The 24568-nt window shown below is 42.4% G+C and overlaps 1 protein-coding gene across 6 annotated transcripts in view; it reads right to left on the bottom strand.

The window, feature by feature from the left end:
• Positions 1–24568, bottom strand: part of actn1 (actinin, alpha 1) — a 260652-nt gene that overhangs the window by 16770 nt on the left and 219314 nt on the right. For 2 of the 6 annotated variants that reach the window (XM_063051909.1, XM_063051901.1), the window contains exons 13-20: positions 22456–22564; positions 18494–18634; positions 13822–14004; positions 9333–9467; positions 6974–7153; positions 4584–4730; positions 1979–2059; positions 1533–1598 (exon numbers count right to left, since the gene is read on the bottom strand). In XM_063051909.1, the coding sequence (XP_062907979.1) occupies positions 1533–1598; positions 1979–2059; positions 4584–4730; positions 6974–7153; positions 9333–9467; positions 13822–14004; positions 18494–18634; positions 22456–22564 (1042 nt within the window). The remainder of the gene's footprint in view (positions 1–1532; positions 1599–1978; positions 2060–4583; positions 4731–6973; positions 7154–9332; positions 9468–13821; positions 14005–18493; positions 18635–22455; positions 22565–24568) is intronic. The other 4 variants (XM_063051926.1, XM_063051918.1, XM_063051944.1 and 1 more) reach the window with 2 other exon arrangements.

The raw sequence follows: 24568 nt of genomic DNA, 5'->3' as shown, positions 1-24568 counted from the left end.
TTTTTAAGGATCTAAATTGCTTTCTTATTCCCAGCTCCAAATAATATCTTAAAGAAAAACAAACTCTACTGAATATTTAACCTTTTCAATCTGTACAATTTGTCTGGATTGCTTTATCCAAAGTTGCTGTTCCCTATGGTTGTCCTTTTATTGTGTGCTAATGGTAGAAACAGCTGAAGCCATTTGGCTTCAAAAGCCTGCTTAGATCAGTTCTGTTTTGCTGTCATTGCTCAATATCCATTAATGCCTTTTGCAAATGTAAATCAATACACCTCCATCATCAAAACCTTGCCAATTTACGTTCTTCCCCACTTAATGATGTCCCATTTAAGCGTCAATGATAAGGAGCTTTCCCCTGGGATTCTCTCTAACCCAGAAATCACATGACAGATTGGGATGGCCAGGAAGAGAGAGGAAGGAAAGGCACAGCGACACTGTAGGCATAATTGTGGCTCAGAGTCCCATACTTTAAAGGGATATAGGAACAAGTGGTAACCATGCATCCTATTGGCCCAGATCTAGGTTGAACTGAATTGTATCTCAACTTTATTTCCTTGCCTTTGCACCATTGCCCCTCAACATTTTTCTCCCAGTGTAAGTCTATCTCATTCATGAAAGCAGGGATCTGGATGATAGCCTTGAAGGGCCAACGTAGCCACCTTCTACCTCACAAAAAAATGGAAGCTGTCGAGGAATCCATTATCTCTTGAAAGCAGATGTTCCAAATTGAAGCTAACTTTGCTGACATTGTAGTAGATCACCCAAAAATTAGATTGGAGAGTCTGGGTTTATTCTCTCACAGGAACACAGGGGGCTGATCTTATTGGAGGTTTCTAAGATTACGAGAAGCATGGTTAGGACAGATAGTCACATGGGTGCCTTGAACTAGAGGGCACAGGTTTGAAGTATGAAGGGAGAAATTTAAAGTAGATCGAGGGGTAAGATTTTCCACATCAGGGGAGATGGTTATTTGCAATGAGCTGTCAGAGAAGCTGGAAAAGGCAGATACAAGTACAATGTTTAAAAGGTATTTAAAAGGCGTAGAGGGAGGTGGGATGAGTGGAGATAATCATCATGATCAGCATGGATACAGTGGACCAATAGGGCCTGTTTCTGTGCTGTACGATTCTAGGATTTTAAAAGCCCTGCAAGGTACCAACAAGATTACCTACAGTGGAGGAGAGGACTTCTCAGACCAGGGACATTTTTTGCAATAACGACTTGGCACATTGCAGTAATCTATGGGAAACTTACTGTATCAATGTGAGCATATTAACTAGTCACTCTTGTAAAATGGAAATCCTCTGGGACAAGGTAGAATTCTCCACCATAGAAAGAAGAGGCAAACTATTGTTAGTGTTAAAAAAAAACAACCCCAAACAAGGAAACCAACAAACTCTGTTTCTGGATAAAGCAAGTCACTAATCCAAACACTTGTACAATGACAAACACCAGTTAACATGAATTAATCAGCCAGCTTCAGAACCGAGTGCTAATAAATTGAAAATAGAAGGAACGGGAAGTCACCATACCAGATTGTAACCCATGGAGATAAGGCAAGCTTTGAAATCATCACTGTCCATCATTCCAGTCCTCTTCTACAGAGAGAGGAGGAAGGAGACACCAACAAGACATAGACACAGTGAAACATCATTAGGCAACAAGGGAGAAGGAGACAGCAAAGTCAAGTGGAAAAACACGTCAACGATGAATCAAAGCAAAAAACACAAGCAGAAACCAAGGGAGATTTAAATGGACGAAAAGCGTACAGAATGTTTCAATTAAGACAGATTCAAAGTTGTAAGCAATTGGAGAAAAGTCAATTGAAAAGGAAGAGAAATTACAAAAGACAATTCATCACAGACACAGAGAAACAATAAGATCAACACAGATAAAAAAAAGAGAAAAAAAAACACAAGTTTAGTTAATTCAGCACACGGGAGTGCATTACTTCACATCATATGCTAGCAATCAATACCTGTGCGTCATTTCCAATATCGTACCCCAAGCTGATGAGGCAGGCTTTGAATTCCTCTGCTCCAAGGGTGCCAGAGTGATCCTGGGTTAGGCATTGCCACGTGGAACGCCATGCATGGTGATGGAGGCAGCAGTTGTTGGGTGAGGGCAGGGGGCGGGGATAGAGTGAATAGTTGTGCGTGCAAGGGGTAAATGGGGAAGGGAAGAGATCATGCAAGTGGAAAGAGGAAACAAAGTGCATAATATTAGATATTGCAACAGTTTAAACATCACGGTTCCAAATGATAAAGCTTCATATCCAGACTACTAGAAAGCTGCTGTGCTCCCCAGTAGGTTTGCCTGACAGGGACCAAAACTAACAATTGACTTCCTTTTAATTACAAGAGATGAATTGGGGAGTTTTCCAAATCAGTTTTATTTTAAGAGTTAGAATACACCAATTGCATATCAATGGTTAGGTTTTCTAATTTTGAGCAAGTTAAAAATTATTATTATCCATACAAGCCAACAGCACTGGAGGCATCTCCAGATAATCCCTCACTTTTGACCTCTCACCACTAAGGACTGGTGCAGTGTACCAGTAGTAGAAAGGCCGTCACAATTATGGGCACATTAGAAATCTTTAAGGTGCTTTCACCCCCTGCTTACAAACCCCATGGAAAGACTGGATGGTGGATTGGTATTGCACCTTCTGAAGTGGTCACAATCCAGATTTTTCAAGCTTTTGTTCAGAGCTGGAAGGGCAGGGAATGGAGGAGTGGGAAGGACATAAAACCCTAACGGAGTTGAACTTTGGAACAATTTAAAGATTGAAGATTAGTTTTATTTGTCACACGTACATTGAAACATACAGTGAAAGGCGTTGTTTTGCGTCAAAGATTGTGCTGGGGGCAGCCTGCAAGTGTCACCCCACTTCTGGTGTCAACATAGCACGCTCAGAATTCATTAACCCTAACCAGGCGTCTTTGGAATGCGGGAGGACACCGGAAGAGCCAGGGAGAATCCTGCTGTCACAGGGAGAACACACAGAGTCCTTACAGACAGAGGCAGGAGCTGAACCCTGGCCGGTGATCACTGGTGCTGTAGAGCACGGTGCTAACCGCTATGCTGCTGTGCCGCCCTTTTGTAATTTGGGATGTCAACGTGGTATAAGCCGCATGAAAACAGGCTATTTAGCCCAATCAGTCCATGCTGGCATGCTTGCTCTACCTGAGCTTGTTCAGGAGACTGAGCAAAAAGAACATGAATTGTAAACAATGATAGTCTCCCCTTCATCCCGTATTACTTCATTATGAAGTAATCCCATATTACTTCAATTATTAAATGATTGTTAATATTGATCCCTGTCATTTTCCTGTCAAATCCACGTCATTAGATAGAAGATTTTTTTTAAAATTCAGAAGTACCTTAAAACAAACAAGTATGAATACAATTTAACAAAGCTGCACATCCAAGAGTGGATGTGTCCTTTGATGCAGTGACACACGGTGCTCAGGATAAGGATATGCAGTGAGAGCAGTTGCATGTGATAGGACAGGCGAGTTTAGCCAGAGGTACGAGGTCAAACATTCAACTCCTTTAAAGCAAGTCTACAGTCAACATGTAAGAAAAACATTCAATATTTATTTTTCAATGCACCATTTTCATTTTCTTTAACAGAACTTTTATTGGACAATTACAATGCAATGTTAAAATTCAGAATATTCAGCACTTCAACATGGAAACCTGATGTTAATAATCCAGGCAGTTTAAAGAGCAGATATAATGATTAGCTGAAAATTAATGTGTGTTATAGAATAAAGATGACTACACCGTTAAGAAACAATCTTACTCTAGCACATATTATCTACTTTTAATGAGGAATAGTATGTTACTCATTGTGCAATTCACTTTGATTTTCTTCCCAGCCCATGCATCACCTCTGAATTTTCACCTCCTGGTGCCAGGCAACCTCCCTTTACCCAGTTGCTATGGAGGGAAGCCATCAATGATATTCCTTCCCTTACAGCCTAGCTTTTTTCCTTCTTTGCAGCACCAGCACTGAAACGCCGCGGAGACCCTAAACCTGGCGTATGCTATCCGATTCTCTGAGGCACAATGCATGGACACGTTCAAGCTACAAGCTGCTAAAGAAGAAATTGCCCCGAATCTCTTGTTAACTGGTGACTTTGTTCCCAAGTGCCACTGGAATGGACATGGAAAATGCAGCTCTGCCCGGCTGAGTAAAGACTGTCACACCGTGGGAATGCTCCTTGGTGATCTCACTGAAGAACAAATAATGTGTCCCAGCCTCTACCTTCAGCTCAGAAGGGAGAGAATTAGCATAGACAAAAGCATGCTGAAGGAACATCCTTTAGCACTAATTAGTTTGTTGCATCTTGTGTCAGAACTGTTAACAGCTCTCCCCACTGCACATAACTTCTCCTGCTTATTAACTGGGTCTCAGGGGCAGCTAGTCACTCCAGTTTTGGTTTCCATGGCAAACATTCCACTCTTAAACCCATCACCCATTTCTTAAATGAATTCTTTACTGTAGTCAAGTAGTCTCGGCCAGAAAAATCGAACGACTATCACTGATAGACACACAAATCAAATTGCTGGCTTACCCTGTCGAAGTGATTGAAGGAGGCCCGGAACTCATTCATCTGATCCTGGCTGATGCCCTTGGCATCCCTGGTCAGGACCTGGTTCTCAATTTCATTGATTGTCCTGGCAATGGTAGTGAGCAGCTGTTCCCAACCCACCCGGATGTGCTGAAACAAAGACAAGGAAGTCAGGGAGGTCAGTGCACTTGCTTAATGCATCCTCCATCGTATCTCCCACACTTGGGTATTCTCTGAGTGCTATTCTCAATGCACCCTTGTTAGACCTGCAACAAAATAAGGAGTTTAGTACCATGCAAGCTAGAACAGCTAGCGTATCTTTAGAAACAGTTGCTAACACGGCGAGAGGAAAACAATGCCGTGGGAGTTCTACTGTGCTCAAAACCACAAACAACATTGCACCCTGAATACTGCCAAGTACAACCATTTCCATTTCAATTGCAATAAATATTCAGGTCAGGTAGCATTCTGTAGAGAAACAGTGAAAATTTCAAGTCAGAATCAGATTTATTCTCATGAACCACTCTGGGCTTTCACCTCTTCTTACCTGCCTATCACCTCCCCTGGGTCCTCTCCTCCTTCCCTTTCTCCTATGGTCCGCTCTCCTCTCCCATCAGATCCTCCTATCCTTCCTCCCCAACTCCTTATGTTTTCCAACCACGTGGCTTCACCTATCACCTTCTGGGTAGCCTCTTTCCACCCCCCCCCCATCTTTTTATTCTGGCATCTTCCCCCTTCTCTCTCAGTCCTGAAGAAGGGCGTCAGCCTGAAACATCGACTATTTATTCATTTCCATAAATGCTGCCTAACCTACTGAGTTCCTCCAGCATTTAGTGTGTGTTGTGAAATTTGATGTTGTAACTATAGTGCAAAATGTAGGCAAAATAATGATATCTAAGACATATCACAAAATGTCTGCTCCTGAAAATGCACACTCAGCATTTTAGGAACAGCTTCTTCCCTTCAGCCATTAAAGTTCTAAATTGTTCATGAACACTACCTCACTATTCTGCAAATCATAAATACATGAGACTCTGCAAATGCTGGAAATCTCGAGCAACACACACTAAATGCTGGAGGAATTCAGCAGGTCAGGCAGCATCTAATTAAATGAATAAACAGTTGACTTCTCAGACCAAGACCTTTCACCATGACTGGAAAGGAAGGGGGAAGATGCCCGAATAAGAAGATGGAAGAAAGAAAGCAAGGTGATAGGTGAAGCCAAGTGGGTAAGGGAGAGGTGAGGGCAGGGGGAATGAAGTAAGAAACTGGGAGGTGATAGATGTAAAAGGCAAAGGGCTGGAGAAGAAGGAATCTAATAGGAGAGGAGAGTAGACCATGGGAGAAAGGGAAAGAGGAGGAGTACCAGGGGGAGGGGATAGATATTGACAACTTTGTCAAACAACTCTGCTCCATCCGCAAAAAGCGGAATTTCTCGGTGGCCAACCATTTTAATTCCTATCCCTATTCCCGTTCCAAAATGTCTGTCCATGACCTCTTCTTCTGCCACGATGAGGTCACTTTGAGGTTGGAGGAGCAATACCTCATATTCCCTTCTAGATAGCCTCCAACCTGATGACATGAACATCTATTTCAACTTTCCTCCCTCCCCATTCCCTCTTCTTCAATTCCCTACACTGGCTCCTCTCTTACTTCTTTTCCTCACCTGCCTATCACCTCCCCCTGGTGCCTTTTGTTTCAGAAAGAGGATGTATCTGTCTGTGGTGACATTCCAAACTAAGATCACACTGTTAATCTCACATAAACAGCTTTGAATCTTCCTGAATATCTGACAACTGTACCGGAATAGTCATCTGCTTAAACAATGCATCGCCTTTAAGAAATGACACTGACCCATTTTAAAAGGGCATAGGTCAAGTGTGGGTGGCCACCGGCTAGAAGTAAAAGAGTGACTGCCTTGAAGCCAAAGTATTCACCAGAGCTTGCACTGTGTGGCTGCCTTATCACGTGACCGGTTTCATTTCCATAAACTCGACTCCTGATGTGGACATTGTCTACAGCATACATGCTGATATTTGAGTCAAATGATTGAGTTTTTGTATTTATGAAGGTCTGCATTGCAGGGTTGAGGAAGAGCTAACCCCTGGCTGTGTTGGAACTCCAGTCAACGGTGGAGAGAAGGCTGGGGGAGCAAACTCCATGCTCAGTGCCTCTACTATTTGAACCTACCACCTGAATCAAGGAAAAGGGAGAACACGAGCCATTTCAACTGTAGACCGCCAACACAAGATAAGACAAAAGTTGTGAGCCAGCAGCGGGAATTCGGAGTTATCTCCAGACATTTAAACAGAAACTACAGCCATTAGCATTAAGAAGAGGGCAGCAGTTAAGCAGAAATCACCGCCTCTTTTGAGTGCATGGAATGCTCTCACCTCCATTGTGTAGTTGGTGTGCTTGTTGTCGAAGATCAGCGCCTCTTGGATGAGCTGATGGTCTCCCTCGAGCTGATCAATCTTTGGTTTGTAGTTGACAATGCTCCTCTCGTACTGCCGCAGGTGGTTCAGCTGATCCTCCAGCGTGCCGTGCATCTCGATGGAAATACGTCCAATCTCCTGTAAGAGTTGACAGAAGGCTGGCCAGTCAGTGTTGGGAGGTGAACTGCTCCACCGCAGGGGCGAGGGGGACAAAGTGACGCAGCTTGAAGAGCCGGTGTCTCATGGTGCCAGAGAACTGGGTTCAGTCCTGATCTCTGGAGAGCTTGCATGTTCTCCATGGCCACATGGGTTCCTCCCATGTCCCAAGGATGTACAGAACTGGCCATAGTAAATTACCCCTAATGTGTAGCTGACTAGTGGTATCTGGGAAGTGGGGAAGAGTGGAGGGGTGGGGAGGTGAGTTGCTAGGAATGTGGGTGGAATTAAAGAAGGTATTATTGCAGGATTAATCTAAGTAGGTGGTTGATAATTGGTGTGTACATAACTTGCTGAAGGGCCTGTTTCTGTGCTGCGTTATTTCTGTGACTTCTCATCAGTATGATGCTCAGAGCTTAAACACGATTATGAAACGGAGGTGCTAAAACTCCATACTTAGGAGCAGACATTTTGTACAGCCACGAGTCTTGTCCAGCCAGGCAGTGCAAAATATTTGTATTTGACCCAGCTGCTGCACCTTTCAGAGACTTACATTTCTCTGCAGTGGAAAACGAGCAGCTTGTGATATAGGGGTTGGGGCAAGGGAGAAGACGGCTGGTGGTCCACAGGACGAGCGTTGGGACTGTGGTTTGGTTAAGGAATGAAAATAATCAGGGTGTCTCCAGAAGGGGTTGGTGGCAAGAGGCTAAGAGGGAGATTGTCCACGGTCATGGCCTAGAGACAGCAACAAGATGTGATGGCGTTGGGGCGGGGGGTGAGTTGGAGTGCAAGGAATTGAAAATAGAAGTAAAACGGGGATCCAAGGAGGGATTTGGGGGAGTTGTTGGATTGGGAAAAAGAACTATTGACGGAAGTTGGTTGTGAACCCACAGAGAGTATGGGCGTCAGGGGCCTGGACCTTGCAGGGATAGGAGCAAGATTAGGAGTCAGTGTGGGCTTGGAACTGAATGGGAGGCTGCCTAGGATCATAGGTAAGCGAGGAACTTACTTTGCAATCTCCCAATCAAGTGATATTAGTGAAGCATTACTGGCCCTGGCCAACTTAGCCTAATTTCTCTCTCAATACTCTTTTAAGACTGGTGTGGGAAATTATGTCACCCCTGATGCTAAGCTGAATTTCTGGAACACTGCAATATGACTTAGAAATGATTGTTATCAGTGACTTGTCAATGGCTTTATGCTGAAAAGGCGAGGTAACGGCACTGAATTTCTAAACTTGCATTTTCATATAGGCAGTGGTCTCCAACCTCCAGGCCGCGAAGCATGCAGGGGTGCAGCAGTAGTCGGAACACACCCAGCACATATTTAAGAAAAAAGCTGAAATAAACAAGCTAATTAATTAGGTGCCGCCCGGCATGTAAATATCGGCCCAGATCAGAGGCGATTGCCGATTTCACTTGCTCTACGCAATCAGCAATCGCCTCTGATCTGGGCTGACATTTACGTGCCGGGTGGCACCGAATTAATTAGCTTGTTTATTTCAGCTTTTTTCTTAAAGATGTGCTGGGTACGTCCCAGCTACTGCTGCACCCCTGCATGCTTCGCGGCCCGATATTGGTCCGCGGCCCGGAGGTTGGGGACCACTGATATAGACAGATGGAAGAGCATATTTCAGAAAAAGGGGGAGACCATTGTACAGTTCTGAAGGGTGAATTGTACAAAATCTCCATGCTTATTTCCCACTCCTCTTCAGAGATACAAAACGTTCAGATGTACTACAGACAAACACTGCATGGGAATCCTGAGGGGATGCTGCAAATGTCAGAATTGCATCTTTTGGATGAGATCATAAACTGAAGCATTCCCCTCTCAATGGGTAGAGAAGATTCCTTGGCACTACGTGAAAAGGAGCAATGAATGATATCATGGTCAATAATTGGCTGTTTAGAATGTGGAGCAGTACAGCACATGAACGGCCCTTTGGCCCATAATGCCTGTGCTGAACACAAGGTCAAATTAAACCACATGGCACATTCTCCTTGCGATCATGTGGATTTTCCCCAGTTACCATGAAAACACAAAGAGATTTGCAGTTGTCAATATCCATCTAATAATACATTCTTTAATCATAAAGCCATCATGTTTCTTAATGGCACTGCCACTAAAAATGCAGCTGTAGTTTAGAGACAGCTAAAATTACCTCCATTTTTGTCTGAATCCAAGGACCAATGACATTGGCCTGTGTAGCAAACTGCTTCCGCAACCTCTCATTGGACTGTTGGCGAGCGTTCTCCTCTATCAGAGCATGGTCCCTTTGTGGCACCAGATGTCGAACCTGAAAGCAAAACACAGGCAAAACTCGACCTTTCAAAGCTCCTTCAGCAGAAAATCCTAAATACGGCCGAAGATAAACCTTTATTTATTTTGCATTAGCTGGGATACTGGTTGTGGGAGAGGGTGTAGCATTTGTAGCTGAATGGAAGTTACCCAATTTTGACTATAATAAACCTATTTTGTATTCTATGCACTGGACCACACACAGTTCTCCAGAGCGAAGTAAGGGCTACTATAATTGGTATTGCAACTTTGGGGAGGAGGATGGGTAGTGAATATCTTCCAGCACCCTTTATTGTGCGTAGCTCAAGTTTAGACACTCTAAGCTTCAGCAGCTATGTTTCACACAACTGTGCAATCAATTAGTATTCATCATTTAGAGTTGATTTATGTGACAGACACTTGCAAGGTACAGGAATGGCATTCTGAGGAACTGCAGGCCTGGAGTCGGAGATGAGAAGGTACGTTTATGCCTTCAAAGGGGACCTTGCTTGACTGAGGTAGAAGCTGTATTATGTAGAAGGGATAGAGTAACTGCAGGATTACACTGCTCCAGAACAATTTTGAGGATAGCCATGCACAATGATGCAGCTGAGAAAACAGCACTGTACGGCTCCAGTGACTATGTGTGTGGAATTTACTTATTTTCCCCGGATGCTCTGATTTCTCCGAAAACTTAATGACATGCAGGCTGGTATATTAATTGGCTGATGTAAATTTTCCCTTGTGCATGGTGAGTGATAGGATCCGGAGGTGTCGTTGAGAATGCGGGGAGAGTAAATGGGATTAGTCTAGGATCAGTGGAGAAAGGTGCTTGACAGTCAGCAGGCGGACTGTTTCTGAACCGCATGGCTCTTTGTCATGTGTTTCAAAGACGTCATGAGCTTGCTTCGGGAACATTGTACTTAAAATTGGTTGCATCTTAAAAATGGCCACCTTCCTGATGAGTAAACTATCATTGTTCACATCTGTAGGTTTTTAGCAGTACTTTAAAAATTAACAGAGTAACCTGCTGTTCACAACGACATTTGAAAGATTCTGTATTTTTGAAAAATATATCGACAATTGTCCCCAACATAATCAGAAGTCTGGTTTGTCTCATAATACAATTTTCAGTGATTTAAAATTGGAATGGCACCAAGTCCAAAACATTCCCATTAGAATTTGCTCATATCTTAATGGATTTGAAGTTGGGGATTCCTGAGCACAGGCTGAAGCTCAGCCTTCCACTCCATTTATGTTCTAGTGCCCACGGTACCTGCCCTGTGCTTGCAGATGTCCACAGATTACGAGCTCTTAGGCTGGGAAATCTATGGCCCATTCAGGCACAAGCCAGTAGTCCAGCCAAGATCAATGAATCGGAATCAGATGTATCATCACTGTCATATGTCATGAAATTTGTTGCTTTGGAACAACGGGAACAAACAATACCACTGGGCTGGAACACTGCAAGATAAGTCCCTGAGTTACTTTGTATCTTCTTATTTGACTGTCACAATCGTGTTGATTTAATTATGTGAACATAGTGTTTTAAAAAGAAGTTATTTTATAATAGTTCATGGACATTCACAATCATTTATCGTCATTGACTGCTCTGACAGCTGGGATAGGACCTCAGTGACAGGGAGTGGCCACTTGCAATTGAAGAGGTCCTGCACTACAGCATCTAGTGCCAGGCTGCACAGGTGTGCTGTGAACTGGTCTTCCAACTGGGATCTTGCTGAACAATACCACAGTCCAAAGACAGGCACCCAGCATTGTTAGATAAATATTCCAATGTTTTCTTGCTGGTGATAAACCTATTTCCAACAGTGTTAATCAAAATTTTCATCATAAATCTTTAAAGGACTTAAAATTTAAAACAATTGTTGTTGTTCCTTTACATGCCTTGTGAAGGTCAGGTGGCAACCTGGCCGTTTCTTTCGCACTTCCTCTGTTTTTTCACGAGGCCGAGTTGCTAGCTCGACGCTCAACCCAGCACAGATGGAAAGTGTACCAGGAGCCGGCTGGATTCGAACCCAGAACCACTCACCTCCAAGTCCGGTGCCGATGCCTCTACACCACCGGCCGGCTATTTAAAACAATATTTACGTTTTAAAACGCTGCTTCACTGCACTGGCTTTATTTTCAGCAACGTGACAATGACTTGGGGTAGAAACCTGGCAGTGATGGGGGTGAACAGATTTTAGAATGGACGCAACGTGTGTTTGAAGTGGAATCTCTAACTGCTGCGTTTGTGGACAAGATCCAGCCTGAATTCTAATTTGGCATATTTATTCTCACCCTCACTATTTTAGTCATTTTTCTTGATCTCTCAGAAGCTGCACAACTGCATTGGTGAACAGAGCTCTTGGTTCTGAAGATCTCCATGTTTCTTAATGGATCAACCAATCTATTCTCCTCCTAACATCGCAACTTGAACGATGTTTGTATTTACAGAGGTACTAAGGCTGCAGGTGGAAATAGGCAGTAAGTCAATTGATTATTTCAGTTAAGAAGACCATAAGAATGGCTGCTGCAACACCTAAAAAGATTAAGAGTACACCAGTATAAAACTGTGGTCAGGGCAGCAAGAGGGCATCATCATCCTGTGTGTCCCCTGACTCACACCCAGTGCTATGGGTTCTGAGAATGTGGTGGGATCCTCAGATCCTGCCCCCCCATGGGGCAGGGGCTGCTTGATGAAGTGGATGGGTGGGTTACCCAGGGTGTGGTGTTCCCCTGCCATGTGTGTTCCTGATGAGCGGACTCTGAACAGTCTTGGGCCAGGGATAAGCAGGGAAAAGGGTGGAGTTGCAATACTTCTCCCCCCAAGGAGACTTACAAAATAATCTTGAATCTTTTTCTCTGGTCATTTGATATATCTCACTGTGACAGACCTTCCACTGCCTGTATGCTGTCTGTTTCAGTAGTCTGGTGAACACCCTACCATGCAATTCAAACCACAAATGAATTGTGACCAAATTATTCAAAGAAGGAATGTGCGTAAGAGAGTTTAGCATGGTTTATTAGGGAGTTGGCAATGGGCTCTCTCTTTTGATGGCTATCTATGCAACAATCCAGAAGATTATAAAAGAAGAACACATACACAGCTGGTAGCAATCTCTCTTACATCTTGTTTAAACGGAGAGATTAAATTCCAAATTTTAAAGTGGAGTTTGAGATTGAATCAGAATGTGAATGAAATGTACCACTGAGGTGCACACAGCATACCGGATCGGAGCCAATTCAAACTGCTGTTTGCACCTGGATTTCTCCCCCTCCATCACCACCCCATAGCCACGCAGAGCCCTTGGGGCATCAGTTCTAGGGCTGCCCTGCAACCGGTGGCCACGTCACTAGATAACGCATCCTTCAGCCCTGCCCTCAGCACCATCTTGACAGCTCACACTGTTAAAGGCTTGTTTTAATCAAAGCTGTTTAAAAAGATTTCAACATCATTTAAATCAACAAATTTAGGATCATAGTAAATTAATTTAAAACATATTAAGAAGTTTCTTTCTTAAGACTAATCAAAAAGAGTAGCTCAACATTAAGGCCAATGATTGGTGCTGCACTGGGCTGCAGTAACTATGACTGGCATAAAGCTGAGGGGCCAGATACGAAGTGCAACACTACATTATGGAATGATGCTGCATCATACTGACAATTAATTACCAAAATACCTCCAGTACAGGTGCCTTCTGGATTTTATTGAGCTGAAGGGCCAGATACAAAGGGCACCAATAAGCTACAGCGTGCTGGTCTGGCTCATACTGATGGTGAACCTCCTGAGAGGCCATGTATGTGTAAAGCTGTTTGCGAGTTGCCTCTGCCTCACAGAATGATGAAACATTAGTACAGCCATTGGACTGCTGTGTTGCTAACCAGCAGTGTGATCCAGCCTGGCCTTTCATTCTGTATATTGTGGCATGAAGATGATTGCAGCCTTCTGAACTGACTTCAGACTGACAGCCTACATATATCTTGTAAGATTGTGTTAGGCTTAAATATTTTATAACTGGATTGGGAAACTTGGATGAAATAAGTTCTGCTGGTGGATCAACAGTTAAAGTCTAAAAGCAATTTAATTTTTATAGACTATTTAGAGTTAGCAATGTATTTGTCTTTTAACATATGGCTGTAATCATACAAAACAAACTTTAACTATGAGTAATTTTGACCCATACAACTGATAAATCCAGCACAAATTCTCCCCTTTTTCATTTTTTTTCCTTCTAGGTTTCTGTTCAAACACATTTGTGTAACAGACTGCAAAATTTGCTAAGAACCTTGCAAACCATGAGACAATGTTTAGCTAATACGTTTTGTTTTAAATGCATAGCTGATAAATTCTGGAAATATTCTTTACTCACCTTTTCCCACTTGCCATTGATATCCTGTGGAGTGATGGTTGTGTAAGGGTTGCTACCTGCCATGTTGACGTGGTAGGTCTGGACAATCTTTGACACCTCATTATGAATCCCTAGGATAGCTTGGCGTTCACGATCTGCCTCAGGGAGAGTTGCTTTAAACTGTTCATGAGCTGTGATCAATCCCTACAGTGCAGAAGAGAGGGGTGTGATGCAAGGTTAGGACACCACAGGCAAGATTATCTGTTTTCCTTAAAACCCAATCTGAACAAGAATGAACAGAATGTTGGAACTTTAAGGAGGATTTTTTTTTTGGAATAGTCTGGTTTCTTCCTGCTAATTATGTGGATTGCTCTGAACCATGGAGACTGGAGGCTGCCAAGCATCATCGCCTGAGTGGAAGAGGAAGGGGAAGCCTTATTTAGGATCTGGACATGCACACTTCCACCACACATCACTGGATCTCTGGTGAGGCTCCTGATTGATGCTTCCCTTCATTTTTCCATTGACTGTGTGGCAGATAGATTAGCACAGACTACACCTGAACCTGGCGTCTTCTGAACTGATTGATGAAAGTCGCCAATTATAAGTCTGAGTCTCAGCTTACAATGGAACTACTTTACACTTAATAAGAAATTTAGCCACTGTAAGGTATCACTGTGACGTAATTATAAATTTCGAGCTGACTGCCACATTCTCTCAGCTATGGCATGCTAAAAATTCACTGGAACTACTAAATGTAGGAAACAATTCACAAGACTTTTCCTAATATAGTAATATATTCCACTAACCTCTGCATGGCTCATTCTGCATTCCTTAGGAAATATTTAATAGATCGTTGAAGCATTTCAAGTTTAAATAATGCTCATTCCTTTCTTTTTAAAATAAAGACTATTTGGAAAAAGTGAAAGCAACATACACATCGTGGCGTATGCAACAATTTGTGATCAGGCTGCCTATCCTGAGGAATTCAGGTCACACCCTTCGGTTTAGGAATTTGAAATCAGTTTTAAAAGGAATGCAAATAAAAAGCTGCCATTCCTGGTGTCCCCTACATGTGACACAGGTTCCACCTCAACTCTCAACCCTCCAGTGAAGTTTCCTCGCATGTTAGACAATTATACCAAGCAAGCAGGAGTACTGTAAGTGGAAGGGCGGTGGAGAGAGAATCCCGGAGTTCTGGAGTAACACTCACATTCTGCAAACAATCTTTATGTAGAAATGCAATATGTGTGACTTAAAAAATAATAATTATCGGCAACACCCATCCCTGGTTGCCCTTGGAGAAAGTGGTAGCAAGCCACTTGATCAGTTGTAGTTGTGATGGTCTGCCCCCCACCCACTTCCATTTGGGAGGGTGGCCCAGGATTTTCATCCACTGATAAAATGCATTTCCAGCTATATGTTTCCAAGATAATCGGTTTGTGACTAGGAAATGGTGCTTCTGTAGTCTGCTTCTCTTGCTGCTATGGGTAGGAAGGGTTTGAGAGTTTGGGAATTAAAAAGAATCTTCAGATGATGGAAATCTGAAATAAAAATAGTAAATGCTGGAAATACCCAGCAGGTCAGGCTGCATCTGAGGGAAGAGAAGCAGAGTTAATGTTACGGACTGGAGATCCTTTCTCAAAACTGAGGGAATACAAGAAGACTGTAAAGGCGCAGGGAGGATGGGGGAGGAGGGACTTCTCTGATATGGAAACCGGGGTGACCCTGAGGACAAGTTCCTCCACTCAGAGAGGTAAAAAAGTGAAAAAAAAAGTGGGTGATAAACAAGCAGAGGCAATATTATAGATGGACAACTGATAGAGAAAGAGAAAATCAAGTTACATAAATAGTTCAAAGTACAATTTATTATCAGAGTACACATGATCCTGCATATGGCACTGAAATTCTTCTTCCTGCGGGCAAATTTATAGATTTACTCAGGAAATCTAAAGATAATAACTAAATGGTTACTGATGGAGACTGTGGAGGAGATGTTTTTGCCAATCTGAAATGACTGGCTTCTGCAAGTGAGGAAATCCAGGATCCAATTGCACAAGGGTGTATTGAGGCCCAGGTCTTGATGCTTACTGATTAGTTTTGAGGGGATGATGGTATTAAATGCCAAGCAATAACTAATAAAGAGCATCCTGATGTATGCATCTTTGCTGTCCAGATGTTCCAGGGTTGTGTGAAGAGCCAATGAGAAGGCATCTGCTGTAGACCTGCTGCTTCGGTAATGAATTGGAGTGGATCTAAATCACGACTCAGACAGGAGCCGATATGCTTCAATACCAGCCTCTCAAAACACTTCATCACTGTGGATGTACGTGCCACTGGCCGATAGCCATTGAGACAGGTTACATGCTCTCTTCAGCACCGGTACGATTGAAGCCTGCTTGAAGCAGATGGGTGCCACACACTGCTGGAGCGAGAGGCTGAAGACATCTGTCAATACACCAGCCAGTAGGTTTGCACAGGTCTTCAGTACTCTGCCAGGTACTCCGTCCGGACCAATGCTTTCCTTGGACTCACCCTCTTGCTCACCCTCTTGAAGGCAGCCCACATGTCATCTTCAGATACTGAGACCAAAGGATCACTGGGAGACATGGAGGTGCACAATGGTTCCTCCCTGTTCTGGTGGCTAAAGTGAGCGTAGGAGGTTATGTTGAGCATCCTTCATTGATTCCAGTCTAGTCCAGAATCTCCACTTCATCCGATAGGTGGCTTTCCAGAGATCATACCTGCACCTCTTGTAGCATTCCTGATCTCCAGACTTGATTGCCTCTGATGTGGTTGTCAGCAGGTTCTGAATTTCGTTGTTTATCCAGGGCTTCCGATTGGGGAAAACCCTGAACAGTTTCATGGGAGCACACTCATCCACAGCTGTCTTAATAAAGTTTGTGACAACTCTGAAGCAGTCATTCAAGTCCTCAGACTGGCTTTTGAACTTGGCCCAATACACTGGCTCAAGGCAATCCTGTCACCGTTCCTCAGCCTCCCGCTACCACCTCTTGGTTGTCTTGATTTCTGGACCCTTGCTCTTTAGGCTCTGTCTGTTCGCAGGTAGCAGGAGTGCAGCCAAACTGCTATCTAATGAACTAGAGGCAATTAGGGAGCTTAAGTTAAAAGAACCCCCAGGAGACAGTGATCACAATATAATTGAGTTCAACTTGAAATTTGATAGGGAGAAAGTAAAGTCTGACATAGTAAAGTCTCATCAACCACTATCCTCTGTCTTCTACAGGCAAGCCAATTCTGAATCCAAATGGCCAAGTCAGTGTGGCTCCCACGCATCTTAGTATTCTGGATGAGTGCACCCTGGGGGACCTCTTCAAATGCCTAACTAAGATCCATGTAGGCAACATTCACTGCTTTACCTTCTGCAATCATTTTTAATGACAGTTTGATTAAAGGAGAATCCACGTGAAGTGGCAGATGTTGTAGGAATAAGAGAGTCAGAAAATCCAGAAATTACGTTGATTTCTTTTGAAGATCAGTCTTGCAGAAGCTCTGTAACTGGGATATTAAAATACACCATGGGGAACATCTCAACCTCACAGAGATTTAGCACTTTCTGACAGCATTATTTCAATCCTCAATACTAAAAGGAGGAAGGCTATGGCAAGGGACCAATTTCCTAGTCTTTCTTGTAATATATGGATACCTGTGAGGAAGGAAATACAAGGTGTTGTATTTCTAATCTGCTTTTCCTGAGTCTGTGGTGGCTCGTGTGCTGCAACCTCAAACCTACCATGTTCTTGAGCCTAAAATTTCAATCAGATCAGGAATGTGAAATTCAAATTAAAAGACAAATTAGATATACCTTCTGACTTATTCAAACACAGAGTCATGTACTATACAATTTTGTCTTTGAGAGAGAATAATTTCCTGAATCTGGAGTCCTAAAGAGGGTTCTCGCCCAAAATGTATTTCTGTTTATTTATTTCCACAGATGCTGTCTGATCTGCTGAGTTCCTTCAGCATTTTGTGTGTGTTGCTTTGGATTTCCAGCATCTACAGACTTTCTTGTGTTAATGATTTGACAGAATTACATTCCAATTAATAAAGAATGTGGTTTTATTGTTCTCCCTTCACCTTGAAAAAAATATTTAGCTTTCAAAATTATTTATGAAAATCCAAAGGCTGATGAGATGGTAAAGTGAAAGCAGACATAAGAACATTCAGTGGGCAATGAAAAGGTTTGACAAACATTACAGATCATTGGAAAGTGAAGTCAAAGATAACCTTGCACCTGATAGGTCATTTTAACAAGAGACAATCTCAATGTACAGATGTGACCACAAAGACGGCATATTATCATGAAAACAATTACTTTTTGCCCAATAATACAAGAATATCGAGCTGATGACGCTTTGGACAAATATTTAGCAGTTTTAATTTTTGTTTTAGTTTAAAGTAAGTTAATATCCAAGCTCTGTAAATTTGTATTGCTTGGGGAAGTGGGAGCTGTTTTCGCCATGGCTCCATTAGACTTATCATGTCTGTTATTAGAGAACTGGCCAGGAACACAATAAAACAGATCTGGTACGTTGTGTCTTAGGTCAGAGACTCTGGCACAGAAATACATAGTTTGTTTTACAGAGCTGCTCAATGCTGGTCTGGAAAAGCACAAATAAACTAACTCAGTAGGCGACCATAATGGGCAGCTAATGCTTTGGTTAATACTCACCTGGATTTCCTCGATAGTGTGAACAATGAACGTGTCCTGTAGATCTTCCATCGCTCCCTCCATCCAGTTATTAAAGGGAGCAGCCCTCTTTGCATATTCTAGATACAATTGGTCAATGGTTTCTAGGAGCTTCTCTGTCCTCTGAAACAAAATCCAAAACATATTCATTGAAAACATGGATTCTGGATTATTTAAGAGAGTGCTCTGGTGTTCAAAATGAGCTTCATTGGTAATTTATCTCCATGGCAATGCAAACTAAGGAATCTATATAGCTATTCTGGCTTCGATACACAGCACTTGTTAATTTTCAGGTTATCCATCTCTCAAAGTTCTGGCTTAAAACATGTATTTCCTGTAAAGTTTTTTTGTACAGCCTTAAACCACCAATATTAAACATGCATATCTCTGATATATGGACATCAGTGGTTAATTGATTTCAGACATACTATACCTTTGACAGGTTCTGTGTTTGAGCTCTCAAACAACTTACCCTTTTATTGCAACTAATATAAAATGTCTCATTTACGATTCACTATGGATTTCCAAAGTGTCTATAAGACCTTAAGATATAGGAGCAGAAGTAGGCCATTTGGCCCATCAAGTCTGCTCTGGCATTCAATCATGAGCTGATCCAATTCTTCCAGTCATCCCCACTCCCCTACCTTCTCCCCATATCCTTTAATGCTCTGGCTAATCAAGAACCTCTCTATTTCTGCCTTAAATACACCCAATGACTTGGCCTCCACAGCCGCTCAAGGCAACGAATTCCACATATTTACCACCCTCTGACTAAAGTAATTTCTCCGCATCTCTTTTCTAAATGGACGTCCTTCAATCCTGAAGTTGTGCCCTCTTGTCCTAGACTCCCCTACCATGGGAAATAACTTTGCCATATCTAATCTGTTCAGGCCTTCTAACATTTGGAATGTTTCTATGAGATCCCCCCTCATTCTCTTGAACTCCAGGGAATACAACCCAAGAGCTGCCAGACATTTTTCATATGGTAACCCTTTCATTCCTGGAATCTTCCCTGAACCCTCACCAATGTCAGTATATCCTTTCTAAAATAAGGAGCCCAAAACTGCACACAGTACTCCAAGTGTGGTCTCACGAGTGCCTCATAGAGCCTCAACATTTCCAGCATCTGCAGATTTTCTCTTGTTTGTGATTAGACTTCATCTTTTTTCTTCAAATCACAAATATATCTTCTCACAGAGCATTCTTATTGAGAGCATAAATCTATGGCTACCTTCCTTAGATGGCAGAAGTTTGCAGGTGTTATTCAAGGGCATTGTTGGCATTAGAATTTCCTTCAGTTTTTCAAGTTCAAAATAGCCTCATCTGAGTCATTACCAAAACAATAGAAATGTTCCAGGTCAGGAAAAGAGCCCTTCACTTAAAATTCAATAAAAACATCCAGCAATTAGATGGGTGTACTTGTACTGTTGCTGCAGAACGGAGTGATGCAGGGCTCTGTTTCTCTTGTAATCAGCTGAGCAATCCCTCCTTTCATCTGCAAGATTCTGTTGGTCTTCGCCTGATCTTACCCTTGAGTTCTGTGTTTTAGCTGCAAACACAAGTTGAGAGCAGCCACAGAAACCTAATAATGTTCAACAGATGATGACTAGCAGTAGGAAACTCTATTGCCTCACTTATCTCTCCGGCACAAGCATTAAACAAACCCTCAGCTGTTCACGAAAGCAAACAAATGAGACGCTCTTGTTCTTCATGAATGTAATTACAGGTCACCCCCACGTAACTAATGGGTTCTGTTTTAACAGATAACTATAAGTGAAAAGATGCACTGAAATTACTCTATACCTTTGCTGCACTGTAATGAAAGGCATCAAATGCACATAGAGTACCATAAACATACAGCACAAATGCTTTACAACACCAGCGACCTGTGTTCAATTCCTGCCACTGTATGTAAATACTTTGTTTGTTCTCCCCTTGACCGTGTGGGTTTCCTCCGGGTGCTCTGGTTTCCTCCCACAGTCCAAAGACGTACCTGTTGGTAGGTTAATTGGTCATTGTAAATTGTCCTGTGATTAGGCTAGAGTTGCTGAGCAACATGGCTCAAAGGGCTGGAAGGGCCTATTGCATGCTGTATCTCAATAAACAAACAAACAAACAAATAGAATGTAGACTCAGGAGAAAGAACGATTACTAAAAGCGGAGAGAGAGAGAAGATAATGGTTCTGCTGTTCATAAGACTTCTGAATGTTCTGAATGCAGTATGGGAGCTCGTTATGATGTAGGAGTACCCATAAATATTCTTCCCATAGTTAACTTGAATATCAGGAAAATTTGAAATGGAAACACTATATCCAGTAGGTTATTGTACACACAAGTTCAAACAATTCAAAGAAGTCTGTGAAATCCTCTATCATAAGACCATAAGACAAAGGAGCAGAAGTAGGCCATTCGGCCCATCGAGTCTGCTCATCTTTGACTCTAACTATCCATGCACATGATTCACCAACGGAGGGCAGTACACAGGAACCCCATGCTCCAGCCAGTCCTCAAGACTCCTCACACAATATTCATAAACACTTTAAGTAGGTTCCTTTTTACACTTAGCAGTGCAAATAATGTAATTGAGCTGAAACTGTAATTGACTAAAGCCAGTCATGTCAGTGTAGACAGAACAACAGAGATTCAAAGCAATTTCTTAATCTGTCTCTATTTTTAGCTCCGACTAGTTTCTCACGCACTTCATAATATAGGTCGGTTTCTCACTTCTAACCAGTAACACCATTGCTCTATCTTCATTTTCTCTCTATTTAAGCATTTCAAAGAACAAAATTAGAATTCAGCTTTTAAAATTGTCCAGTAATGTCCCAGAGAATCATATCAACAAATGTCCAATAACTCTCGTAATCAAATGCACTTTGCTACCTGCCCCCCAAAACCATCACATCACCTTTTAAATGACTGCACTTCTATGCAACCTCCAGAGGAAAACGAAATGGCACTGAATGATATGTGAGAACAAAATATCACTGAATTAATTTTAATCATTGGGTAGCAAATGCCCCAGGCAAGGCTTTCTTAGCTTTCCTGAAGTTACACAATTGATAAAACTAACAAGCAGAAGTAGGTCCTGACACTCCATCTTCATTCCACTTTCCAAGTGGATCATAGCTAATGGCTGTTGCTGATAAGAATACAGGTTTTCCCAACTGAGCCAAGAGTGTTTTCCAGGGCATTTTAGAGGTAGCGATCTTGCTCTGAGGGATGAATACACAGACAGAACTCAGGAATCCCTCCCCAAGAAATGACAGGCACCCCTTGTGGATTTTTAAGCAACCCAGTAGATTCATCATCGCCATTATTGATAGTGGCTTTTTCAATAGATTTATTTAATTCTTTTATTTAAATCCCCCATTCTATATTGGTAGCATCTTCCATAAAAACCCATCCTAACAACCATCTATAAATGTCAGGTTTGACATTTTCAGTCAACTTGCATCATCAGCAGAATTTTCTTGAAGAGACTTGACAGATTTATGCCAACCTTTGTGTTCAGATATTGCTCCTGTCACAATCCATGGGTGACTTCACTCTGGTTCTAAGTTTACACTCTCTTATTTTAGACTCCTCAACCAAATTTGTCAATCAAATCCTATCAAACCTGTGAATCTTCCTAAGCACTTTAATGATATCATGGCTTGATCTTCTATATCTAAGGGAATAAAAGCATTGCTGTCATACTTTAGTTTTCTAAGTCCTGCTATTGCATTGATCCATCTACTCCCTTTTGAGGTAGAGAGGCACGAACAGAATAAAGCAATTTCGATGTGGTCTCAGTTAGATCCTTACATTTCTACTCACTGTCAACATAAAGTCTGGCCTGTACCTCTTGGTATGCTCTGTATTACAGTCACAAACCAGTTTCATGTATATTCTCTGAGCAAACTAAAATCACATCCAAAGGAGCTGACTGAAGATGGAAATACCTCCAAGGCGTCTCTCCTCTTCTGGGTCAGGGCTCCTAGATTGTCCCACTGATCACAGATTTTCTGACACCGCTCATTCACACTTGGAGAATCCCAGTAATCCAGCTCACTGTAAAAGTCAGAGAAAATCTGGCTTATCAATAAAATGTGCATGGTCAACAGAAGCTCTCAACAACCTGCTGGAGAAACGCTGGGCTTTGACCTGAAACATTTTCAATTCCTCCCCCACTCACCCCACTGTGGCTGCTCAACCTGCTGCGTTCCTTCAGGAAATTGTTTGTTGCTCCAGATTCCAGCATCTGCAGTCTTTTGTCTCTCTCACTGTTAGCAACCATCCACACCTCACTTTCCTTACACCCCAGCTCTGAATGTGAAGGACTACTGTATCAGGAACACACCACAACATGGCTCTTGTTGTGGAGTTTCTTCCTGAAGTTGCAAAGGGGAAGGAACCCTATTTACATTGTACCTTTTACAACCAAAGAATAACACAAAGGACGATGCTGTTTTTGAAACTTCATCATTGTTTGAGAACAGGCAAATGCAATAGTCACTTTCCACCCAGCAGTGTCTCACCAAAAAAAAACCAAGTCAAATCCAGGATAAAATTTGATGGCTGAAAGATAAGCAAAGGTTAAGATGTAAAGAATAACTTAATCGTCTTCGAACATTCCCAAGAAAGACAGGGCCTCATTTTACTGCTTCTGACAGTGTAGTGCTCCCTCTGGACATACTAACATAGTAGTATAGATCACACCAAGTCTTCTAAGTAGGGCCTGAATCCATGGCTCTCTCGTTCAGAGAGAGTGTTATCTGGTGAGTCAATGGCTTACTTCAACGCTGGGCAAGCTGCCTCCTTAGTTGAAGCTTTGCCAGTGAACTAGATGCAGATGCTGTGCATATTGCAGCAGAGGCTTGTGTAATCCAAGGAATGCTTGACTTGAAAATTGGTGCCAAGTACAATATTGAGAAGCCAGACAGACCGGTCTCAGGCCAGGAAAACCAATCAGGATTCCTGCACCGAATACTGTCTTGTAACTCAAGTCACAGAACATGTGGACCTTGGATCAGGACCAGAACCAAATCAATCCTCCACTGATGACAGGACAGAACAGATAATTGCTTAAAAAAGGGGTTCAGGCGAATATTCAGCTGATAAAGAATTGACTGAGAGAGGACAAAAATCACCCTCCAGAAACAATATACTCTCATCACTAGGAAGTTGAATGGTTGCTAAAGAAATCCAGAAGACACTACACATGGATTCCAAAACTTTTACCTCTAAATCTATACAAATTAGTTAGCTTCTCAGGTTATAGATTAAAAAATGCTAAGAAATAACATAAATTGGCCCCAGTCTCACTCCTTCAACTTCCTAGTGGCCAGTATGAACAGCTGTAGATATGCAATAATCCTGCCCTAATTCTGACATTTGCTTATACATCTTATTAATGCAAGGAGCATTTGTAATAAGGTGGATGAATTGAAAGTGCAGATTGTTATTAATGATTATGATATAGTTGGGATCACAGAGACATGGCTCCAGGGTGACCAAGGATGGGAGTTCAACGTTCAGGGATATTCAATATTCAGGAGGGATAGACATGAAGGAAGGGGAGGTGGGGAGGTGTTGCTGGTTAAAGAAGAGATTAACGCAATAGAAAGGAAGGACATAAGCCGGGAAGATGTGGAATCGATATGGATAGAGCTGCGTAACACTAAGGGGCAGAAGACGCTGTTGGGAGTTGTGTACAGGCCACCTAACAGTAGTAGTGAGGTCGGAGATGGTATTAAACAGGAAATTAGAAATGTGTGCAATAAAGGAACAGCAGTTATAATGGGTGACTTCAATCTACATGTAGATTGGGTGAACCAAATTGGTAAAGGTGCTGAGGAAGAGGATTTCTTGGAATGTATGCGGGATGGTTTTTTGAACCAACATGTCGAGGAACCAACTAGAGAGCAGGCTATTCTGGACCGGGTTTTGAGCAATGAGGAAGGGTTAATTAGCAATCTTGTCGTGAGAGGCCCCTTGGGTAAGAGTGATCATAATATGGTGGAATTCTTCATTAAGATGGAGAGTGACATAGTTAATTCAGAAACAAAGGTTCTG

Source organism: Mobula hypostoma, chromosome 1 (genome assembly GCF_963921235.1).
Source record: "Mobula hypostoma chromosome 1, sMobHyp1.1, whole genome shotgun sequence".
NCBI lineage: Eukaryota > Metazoa > Chordata > Chondrichthyes > Myliobatiformes > Myliobatidae > Mobula > Mobula hypostoma.
This window is presented reverse-complemented; position numbering and strand designations above follow the sequence as displayed.